The sequence below is a fragment of the Puma concolor genome, chromosome E2, assembly GCF_028749965.1.
Source record: "Puma concolor isolate L17-30 chromosome E2, mPumCon1.1.hap2, whole genome shotgun sequence".
NCBI lineage: Eukaryota > Metazoa > Chordata > Mammalia > Carnivora > Felidae > Puma > Puma concolor.
This window is the reverse complement of record NC_141681.1, coordinates 29,677,297-29,687,462: the sequence shown is the minus strand read 5'-3', so window position 1 is coordinate 29,687,462 and position 10,166 is coordinate 29,677,297. Positions and strand designations below refer to the sequence as shown.

At 56.1% G+C, this 10,166-nt stretch overlaps 1 protein-coding gene across 4 annotated transcripts in view; it reads left to right on the top strand.

Moving 5' to 3' along the window:
- Window positions 1–342: 342 nt before the first annotated feature.
- The window catches only part of SLC6A2 (solute carrier family 6 member 2), a 53,899-nt gene continuing 44,075 nt past the window's right edge, over window positions 343–10,166 (top strand). Inside the window, exons 1-3 of one of the 4 annotated variants that reach the window (XM_086689406.1) lie at window positions 343–411; window positions 2,878–2,880; window positions 4,803–5,127. In XM_086689406.1, coding sequence (XP_086545532.1) covers window positions 343–411; window positions 2,878–2,880; window positions 4,803–5,127 — 397 coding nt within the window. Of the gene's footprint in view, window positions 412–2,877; window positions 2,881–4,020; window positions 4,388–4,431; window positions 4,699–4,802; window positions 5,128–10,166 lie in introns of those variants that run through there. The other 3 variants (XM_086689405.1, XM_086689403.1, XM_086689404.1) reach the window with 3 other exon arrangements.

The window sequence follows — 10,166 nt, the reverse complement described above, 5'->3', positions numbered from 1 at the left end:
CAAAGAAAAAGGAAGGAAGGAAGGAAGGAAGGAAGGAAGGAAGGAAGGAAGGAAGGAAGGAAGTGGGGGGCACAGAGGGAGGAAGAAGAGAAGAGAGGGAGGGAGGAAGAGGGAAAAAGGAAGGAAGGAAGGAAGGAAGGAAGGAAGGAAGGAAGGAAGGAAGGAAGGAAGGCAGAAAATTTGCAGGCAAACCTCTCTTCTCTGGCCTTAGTTCCCCCATCCGTGCAATGAAGGTCCAAGTTCTGACAGTGTTCTCAAGACACACCCAGTACCCAGACCCTTGGCTTCCAAATGTCCTCCAGCCTATCCTTTGCATGTCAGGGTCTTGGCGTCTGCCGGGAGATGTCCAGAGCTGGACTGACAGCACCAGCCATCGCCTTGTGCCCATGGCCTGTGTCACCAAGTGCCATGGTAAGTGGAAGTGACGCCTCCCCCGAGATCAAGTTAGCTCTGATAATGCTCCAGCCGTCTGCCTGCCCACTTGCCCTCAGGCCACCTGGCAGGGCAGAATGCAGGGTATGGAGAGAAGCCACATGGCCCCGTGGCTCTTGGAGAGATACGCAGGGAGTCTGGGTCAGAAATGGAGAGAGACGCCTTCCCCTTCGGCCCAGTCCCAGCCTGGTGTTTCCACTGCTGTCCCCCAGAAGTCTCTGAAACCACCAGGTGGAACCCTCTGGGCTTGCTGACCGGCCCTCTGATGGTGTGCATGAGTGGGGGAATGCCTCCCTCCAGCCCCGTGGCTCACTTGCAGCGCCCCGCCCACGCCGTGCCTGCCAACGCAGACCCCACCACCAGCTCCTCACCGCCGGTACCCGGACTCTGCTAGAAGCCTCTTCCTGGCAGCTGGAACATGTTCAGCCCACACGCCAGGCAGGCTGGAAATGCTGGCAAGTTAGCACCCTGGGAACAGCCTTAATGGGTAAATACTCCAACTTCCTTGCCCAGGAGTGGGACGACAGAGGCCTGCTCTACGCAGCCTCCCGGAGATCCCTAGCAGGGTTAAACACCAGCTGCCCACAGCTGTAACTGCCCCTTAACGTCCCCTCTCTTGGTTCCTTTTCCTTTCTCGCCTCTCCTCCCCACTCCTATACCAGTGCTTCCAGGAACTGCCTCCTAAGTAAACTACTTGAACTCAAATCTTTGTTTCAGGTTAGGCTTCTGGAGGAATCCAACATAAACGACCAATAACCCAAACCCAACCGATGATTGAGATCTCTTCTAGTTCTGTTTTGTACACATCTCCATAGCACAAGCTGTGTAACAGGAAATATTGGGCACTTTCCTTACCCCTAGTAGGGAAATCACACCGATAACTGTACTAGACAAATACACAAAGCAGTATAAAGAAGGAGGTGGTGGGGCGCCTGGGTGGCGCAGTCGGTTAAGCGTCCGACTTCAGCCAGGTCACGATCTCGCAGTCCGTGGGTTCGAGCCCCGCGTCGGGCTCTGGGCTGATGGCTCGGAGCCTGGAGCCTGTTTCCGATTCTGTGTCTCCCTCTCTCTCTGCCCCTCCCCCGTTCATGCTCTGTCTCTCTCTGTCCCAAAAATAAAATAAAAATGTTGAAAAAAAAATTAAAAAAAAAAAAAGAAGGAGGTGGTTACCAGGAAAGGCTTTACAGTGGGCATGACTTCTGAGGTTTTGAAGGATGAATAGGAGTTCTCCGGGTAGATGAAGAAAGGAACGGCATAGTTAAAAATCCAGAGGCACAAGGTATCCAGGGTACCTGAACGGATGGGCAGAGTCTTGTCCATCCTGCTAAAGGTGTTTCGATATTATCTCGAAAAGATTGGAGGATTTCGAGAAACTGTGGCTTATCTTCTTCTGATTGCACGAGTATCAGATGCTCATTGTAGACAAGTTGGCACACAAAGACAAGTATAAAGAAGAAAATAAAATGACCTTCAATCCGCGGTTAATTAAAATCACATTTTGTGTGTCGTCTCTCGGAGGAGACAGAAGAGGAGATGGAAGAGGGAGGTGATCAGACAGATACTGGATGTGAGGTGGCCAGCCGGGAGGCTTTTGCAGTGAGGCGATGGGGATCCTCCATGGGGGTGCTACGGCGGGGGGGAAGGCTGAGGTGTTCAGAGGTGGGTGTTCAGGGCCAGCTGGGTGGGGTATGGGATAAAAGGAGAGGAGGGAAACGTGACCACTAGAGACATTCTGAGTGTCTCCCTCCATAAACTGGTGGAGGGGACAGGGGCTGGGAGCCAGGAGGCCTGGGTTCTCATTTCAACTTTGTCATTTCCAACCTGTGGGACCTCAGGCAGGTCCCTGGGATCCTCAGAGCCACAGTTTCCTGACCTGAGAAATGGAAAGGTGTTTTCTTCCCTGCTTTCCTCACAGGCTTGTCAAGACTGTCCATGGGCCAAAGAAGATTAACATCCTTGGTGGATGGGAAGCCGTGGTGCCGGGCACTCCTGAAACCTTTGCTCAGTCCTTTCCCTGACCTTCTGCCTCTACCCATCATCAGCCCCCAGAAGGCCAGGGCAGGCTCACCGTCCTTCATTTCCTGTCCCCTTCTCTCCACATCCTTCACAGAGGATATTTGTCCTGATGGTTCCCCTGGCGAAAATGCTCTAAGCACCTCCATGCACTACCATTAATCCATTCAGTTTCCATACTAATTGGTGCCCTAGTATGTTCCAGGTATTAGGAACAGAGTGGTGTATAGGACAGCCAAGGTTCCTCCCCTCATGGAGTCATATGCTACCCAAGAGAAGACATACAAGAAATGAACAAATAAATTTGTGTACTGATGTAATGAAGGGAATAAAACAGGGCAACATGATAGAGAGTGGGGGTGCATTTCAGGTTTGACTGGACAGGAAGGGACCACTGAACTGAGATCTGAACAACTCAGGCAAAGGAAACAGCAAGTGTAAAGGTCCTGGGGTGGGTCTGAGCTTGGAATGTTTAAAGGACAGAGAGGTCAGCACGCCTGGGTTTATCCAAATTCCTGTCCATCCCACTTAAGTGTTGTCACTTTTGTGACGCCGTCTTGGATTACCACCTCACCCCTTACTTGCCGACTCGGCTCCAACCAGTTTCCATACCCCTGTGGTTACAACCGGCCCTGACCAATCTGGGTCGTGATGGACTCTTTACACACTGGACTGTTAGCTCCTTGATGGCAGGAACTAGCTCCATTAACCAGCACTGATCAGGCATGTAGCAGGTGATCGTTGGAAGAATGGGTCCATTAACCAATAGACAAACAAGGGAATGCATCCGTGAATACCAGGTCCATTTACTTGCTTAAACGTCGCCTTCTCAGATTCCCTGACCCAACAGCCTCCCCACCCTCCCCGCACACAGCACTGCGCATCCCCTACCATGCTGTTTTTCCCTGTGCAAATATCACCTCACATACCATAGAATGTGTGCATTTATTTTGCTTCTTGATTCCCCTGTCTCTCCCTGGCAGAATATCCACGCCCCCCGGGCAGGGATTTTTGAGTTAAGTTGTGCAGGCCTAGAACAGTGCCTGGCACATAGCAGGCACAGATAGGAACAAATGAGTTAGGGGTAAATGAATGCGTGCAGAAATGAATGAAGCCTCATAGAACGAGGGTCAGAACTGCACATCTGGGCTAGCCTGCCCTTAACAGAGATGCAGGAGTAAGGGTTGGGGCGTGACCTTTCAACCCGGAGCCGGCCAACTGGCCGGCCATCGTGTTTGCCTGTTTGCCGACCACGGCAATGCGCTGAACAGAACATTCCCACTTCGTTGACGGAGAAACTCTGGCAGGGTAAGTTTAAATGGCCTGCGGCGGATGACAGAGGTGGTGCTGACTCGGGTCGTTTGCTCTCCCGGCCCCCTCTCAGACGCGACTCTGACCCCCCAGTTCTGGGCGTCTCGCTCTCTTCCCGCGGTGGGAAGTCAGAGCCCGGTGGCCCCCGGGAGCTGCGCCTGGCGCGCCGGTGCGTGCTGCAAAGGGAGTGGGCACCCGGGTCCCCGAGTCGCCCCCCGAGCCCGCGCCGCGCCCCCGCCCCTGCCCGGCCCCGGCCACGCTGTCAGTCTCCATTAGCGCTAACAGGCTCCAGACGGAGCGGGCCCGGCGCGGGCTTAATGCAATCGGCGCGTTACCTGGGGCGCAGGCTACATTACCAGCCCGGCCCCCGCCCGGCGCGGCCAGAAGCAGCCAGCGCGCGCCCCGCCGGCCGCCCCGCGCCTCCCGCGCTCCTCGGGCCGCGCCCGAGCGCCACGCGGCGGAGCCCAGCCCCGGCCGGCGCCCCACAGCCCGTCGCGGCCAGGCGGGGCACCCGGGACCGCGGCGCTGCCGGACACGTGAGTGCGCCCTGCGCGCCGCCCGGCCGAGGTGTGCCGGAGACCCCGGCTGCGTGCGCAGAGCGAGAGCGGTAGCGACTTTGAAGTGCGGAGGGGTAAGTGTCGGGAGGCTCCTGGGGCTGCCGGAGGTGGCACAGACCCCGAGCTGGGGGACAGGGGGCAGCCAACGGCACGGGCAGGGTCACCGCCCTGGGAAACCTCCGCCTCCGCGTGTCCCAACCCAGCCATTTGGGGGCGAGAGGGAGCGGGCGAATGAGGGAAGCGCTGTGGGGTCCGGGACCAGACCCACAGGGCCGGCAGGGTTGGTCTCCAACTCTAAGTTCCGTCTCAGTTCCGCGCCACTCCCGCTGTTTCCAAATTTTACCAACAGACGCGCGCGGGTCTGGGGGAACCCCGCGTCCGCTCGGTGCGCGCGCTGGCCGCTCTATCCCCGCGCTCCCGGGAGGTCTCGGGAGGCGCATGGAGGGCGGGATGGCCTAGTGACCACATCTTTTCCTTTTATCCAGGCAGAGCCTCGGCGCGCTCCCAGTACGGCTGACGTTCCCCTCGCCAACCGCACCCATGCTTCTGGCGCGGATGAAGCCGCAGGTGCAGCCCGAGAACGGCGGGGCGGACCCGGGGCCGGAGCAGCCGGTGCAAGGGCGCAAAGCCGCGGAGCTGTTGGTGGTGAAAGAGCGCAACGGCGTCCAGTGTCTCCTGGCGTCCCGCGATGGCGACGAGCAGCCCCGGGAGACCTGGGGCAAGAAGATCGACTTCCTGCTGTCAGTGATCGGCTTCGCGGTGGACCTGGCCAACGTGTGGCGCTTCCCCTACCTCTGCTACAAGAATGGTGGCGGTGAGCCCCCTGATGGGCTGGGGTTTGGACTTGGGAGGCTACCTGACCGCAGCAGTGGCCAGGACCGGGGCCGGGATGGAGGAGCTGGGATGCGCGGGAGAAGAGGAAGCACGCGAGCGAGTCTGGAGCGCAGAAGGGTCTGGACGGGGCTCACGGAAACAGAATTGGAATCCTCAGTGGAAAAGGGAAGTGGAGGCTTGCCCCTGGACAGTGATAGGTGCATGAGGAATGTAGGTGATCTTTTGATGGTTCGCAAGAAGATTTGGAGAGCTCTGGAAGGGGTGCCAGAAGTGCACAGGATGTGACAGCCAGGCACACGGTGATCCTAACTCCAGCACTTTGAGTCTTGGGGCAGGGACCTCTGGGCCAGAAGGGGAGAGAGGATGTGGGTTCCCTGAAGGCACTTGGGAGGCCTTGCACTCTTGGGGACAGAGACTCTGGAACTGAGACCCACAAAGAGAAGCTAATGTCAGAGAGCTCCACTGTCATGTTGGTGCTTGTTTTGATGGAGGGGCCGGAGTGCACAGTCTAGGTAGGAATGGGTCATTAGGGACCAAGAACTGGCCCGATGCTTGAGGCAGGTGAAGCCTTTGCCCCCTGCTGCCGCCTGGGGTCCTTGGCTCCGATGCAGGGTGGAGTAGGAGAGGGGCCTGGAGAAAACTCCAGTGGAAGCAGCGAGGCTCTCTCCCCTTTCCCGTGCAGGGTGACACGATACCCACTTGCCTGGGATGCAAGTCTAGAGACCAACTATAGCCCAACCAAATGGCAGAGCCCTGGAAGAAGCAGCCTGGGGGGACAGGACACAAGGTCCTAAGACCCTAGCTCCTTCTTGAGGGCCTTTGCTCCTGGGTGCCTAAACCACACCAGTCCTGCGCTCATTTGCTAGAGTTCAGGGGTGCCCTGCAGAGAGCCTGGAAAAATGACGGGAAGGAAGAAGTTGGCACACGGGGGCTCAGCTCTGGAAACTTCTCTCTATTCCCTGGGCCAGCCCGCCTGGCAGTAACTGTAGCTCAGGACTCCAGGGGCTCAGAGGGAGGCAGGGCAGATGTTTCCTTACCTGGAACCAGGTAAAGGGAAAGCTTGTGATCTGCCCCATAGGGTCTGGGACCCAGCTGTTTGCTTCAGTGTTTGCTCTGGACACTTGCTTTGGTGGAGAAATGGGAAACGTGACCCAGAGGTGACACTCTTCCGTGTTCGGCTGCTGTGGCCTCTCAAGAGTCTCTGGTCAGGTTTAAGAATTCTGGCCCTTTGGACCCAGGAAGGGAGGAAATGCAGATTGCATGTATTTTTAGCAGGTGGGGAGGTGATGAATGGAAGACAGACTGAGAGACCCTGAGATGTGCCATCCAGCATGACCTCAGTGACCATCTGAGACCGTGTGTCCCCAGACAGCAGGAGCCTCTATCAATAATCAGCAATATTTACAAGTTCCTCCCTGATGTGAGGCACAGTGCTGGGCTCTGCAGGGGTCACCTAGATAGATTCATCACCACACCTGCCTGCCAGGAGCTTCAGTCACCTGAAGTGTCATATGCCATCCCCACGCCACTGCCACTGTTATAAGCGTTGGGTGAAACTCCAAGGATCCCGGATGGCCAGCCGCACACATCAGCTAGATGGATATTCTGGGGCCCCGCTGACACCGTGTGCTCACTTGGTCATTGCCACCAATTGTGACCACCTGCTGCCTGCAAGGTGATATACCAGGGGCTCAGGGCACAAACATAGCCGATTTGTCACAGGTTCCAATTTGTAGGTAAACTTGGCCAGAAGCTCCCTCTCTTGGGTCTGCTAGCCCTGTATATCACCCACCTGCGTTGTTCGGTCATTTATTGCTCTGTGTATCTGTCACCCACACAGACTGGGGCACATTGAGGGCATAGACTGTCACTTCTTCCTCCATTTCTAATGCCCAAAGTAAAGACTAGATCCTAGGAATGCGATAGAAGGTACCCAACAAACTTCTGTGGAGTGAATAAATGAATGAAAATGGTCCAAGTCCTCAGAGACCTAATGCCTATCCAGAAACACTAACTAACCCAGAGAGGCACCATGCGCTGGGAGGGGTGGGGCCAGCAGTCTAGAAGTTAGGGGCCTTGGTGGTGGAGTCCTGGGTTCCAACTTCTGGCAGTGTGATTTGGGGCAGCCTCTGAAGCCTCAGTGTCCTCATCTGTCAAATGGAAAGAATGGCTTTCAGCTCAGAAGGTAAGGACGTGATGATGTGATAATGCCGGTGGAGAGCCAGGCAGAGAGCATGGCCTTAGTAAAGGTAGCTGCTGCTTTTCCTTAACCACATTTTGATGACGTGTGACATGGGTGGGAGAGGTGACAGGCGCTCTAAAGGCCCGAAGAGGGGCTGCTTGGGAGAGATTCGGAGGTGGACTGTGCTTGGAGCACCGCCCCAAGGAAGGGAAGGGAGGTGCATGGACAAGCCTTGAGAAGAAGATAGGAGGCATTTTATTCGAGAATGCACGTGCGATCATCGCAGAGACTAGGAGTGCGGGCTGGCGGGAGGGCACGCCATCAGCGATAAGGGCGGAGAGACAAGTTGGGGCCCGGCCCCGGAGACCTTGAATGCCAGGCTAAGGGGTGGAGAAGTTGTCCCAGTGGATTTCCATTTCTGGCTGGGGTGGCCATGGATGACACAGGGGAGCGAGGCAGCCTCCCATTTCCTTCGCAGACTCGAAGGCAGATCCTTTTCTCCTCACCCCTCTGGGGGAGCTCATCTGGCCCCTTCTGAGCTTGATCTCTGCGGAGACCCCCTGGCTGCTCCTTGGGGATCAATTCTTAAATGTAATTCTAACGTCAGCCCCTGAGATGGGCAAGCAGGTTGGCAAGCAGCCAAAAGACCGAAGTTTGAACCCCAGCTCTGTTTCTGTGGGCACAGCCCAGCCCGTCTCTACGCCCGAGTTCCCCGCTACAGCTGGAGGTGAGCGTAGGTGACCCCCAAGATCTGTCCCTCTCCAATGACCTGGCTCGGCTCTGCACTTAAGCCCGGACTCACCCGCCCTGTTTATTTCATGGCCTGTGTTCTCCTCTGGTGCCAGTTTTACCAAAGTAACCTCCGCACCTGGCTGCTCGCGCTGGCCCATACTGGAGGGTGTTTTGAAACGGTAAAAGTGCCAGGAGTTTAGGCCCCCGGCTAATACTTTGTGAGTTAATTCCTGGGAAAGATGAGCCTGCCTGAACATCTTCCCGTAGGCCAGCTGCTGGGACGCACAAATACGGGAAGCTGCCGATGGGGAATGCCTTGAAATTTCCACAGTTCGGAACCTTCTCAAACGGAGCGCCGGGCCGTGGGGCTATTTTCAGGGTGCTAGATACTCCCCCTGCACCGGTGGTGGTCTTGGGCCTGGCCGCACTGATGTCCGGGGAGGCATAGGCAGATCGACCGGGTCCCCATGTCTGCCTCCCTGCCGGGGAAGGGGTCTCGGCAACGGCCGCTTCAGTTTGAGACAAGTCCTGTGCCGTCAGGCACATGGTCTCTGGGTTCAGACAGACCCACGTTTGCATCTGAGCCTGGCACTTCCTGGAAATGTAGTCTTGGAGTCCTCCTCTCTGGGCCTCAGTTTTCTTATGCAGAGAAGGGGAAAGAGTATACTTTCTCATCAGCAGGGTGATGACGTGTGCAACATAGTGGGGGTTCAATAAATGGACCCGCGCCTATTATTGTTATCATTGGGTGATTTTTAACCGCAGGCTAGACCCAGTGGCGTCCTGGTTTCGGAGGGAGCAGAACTAATTCTAAGGAAGAACTGAGGAAGGGGAATAAGGCTGGAAATTAGGCACATCTGGGTCACGGGAAAGCAAGAGGCAAGACCTAGGGTTTGTTCCAGGTCCTGGCAGTCCAGCCTCGCCCCACTGCACTTTCCTCACCTGGAAAAGGGGGATTAACAGTCCCGCACCAGGTCCCGTGAGATGTGGTTCTGGTCCCGGATAGGGTTCTCCTCCTTTCCCGAGTAAGCTGAGCATCTCAGGTATGCACAGCCCGTGGGGGGCAACCCTCTCGGCCAAAATATCTGGGCTTCTGGAGGCTGGGTGTGAAGCGTGGCTGGTACAGAGGTCAGAGGTTTGCAGACTCAATGCCCTCACCTCCGGCCTGGCTGTAGGAGGCCGTCTACACCCTGAGCTTGCCAAGCCTGACCCTGACACTGACGGTTCGGCTCAGGTACACGTGAGCCGGCCAGCTGGCGTGGCCCTCCGCTGACGAGTTTGCAGGAATGAGGTGCTCATCGGGGGCTAGAGCTGAGACTTTAATCCGGGGTCATCAGCAGGAGGGGGCTCATTGCTCTGAGCTGGCCGTAAAAGATCTAGAGAAGCTGTTTCCAACAAGATGGGATTTCGTGGGGATAAATGCTACACCCTGTCCTGTGGTCCCAGACCCAGCTGCCTAACTAAGGATTAGGTCACCATGCAAGTAGAGGAAGGCCCTGGGGATTTCATTAGCTGCATCCTCCCTGTGACTCCCTTCTGGGAACCATTTATTTAACCAGGAGACATTTCCGATGTGCTCATCATATGCCAGGAACGTGGAGATGAGCAAAAGGCAATCCCCATCTTGAGAGAGCTCTTAGTCTATTGTAAACATCCTAAAAGCTAACGTCATTTGGGGCTCTGTGATTGGAAGTATTATACCCCAGATGAGGGGGATGAAGTTCTACTGAGCTTTGTGAGTTGTGTTGCCTTCCAAAATACAGTTCTGAGCATCCCAAACGCCCTCTTATTTGTTCATTTTAAAGAGACCAGAATGGAGATAGGAAACCAGAACCTTCAAGGAGCTATATGGAAAGCCCCAGAATTCTTAATAAATATCAGGTCAGACCCTGCAAAGTTGACAGCAGAGAGAGAATCGCCCCATGCGGAGGGGAGCCCCAATGCTAGTCTCCCTGCTTTTAACCCCCTTTGCCCTCCTTAAGGGAGCAGGGGTGTTAATCCGTCAGGAAGTGGGCGTTTCTCCTTGCTGGGGATGTTCCCCGGTCTCAGATCGAAGGCCCGGAGGTCAGCGGGAAGCCCCTAAAGTGACCGTGCTGCTCCTTTTG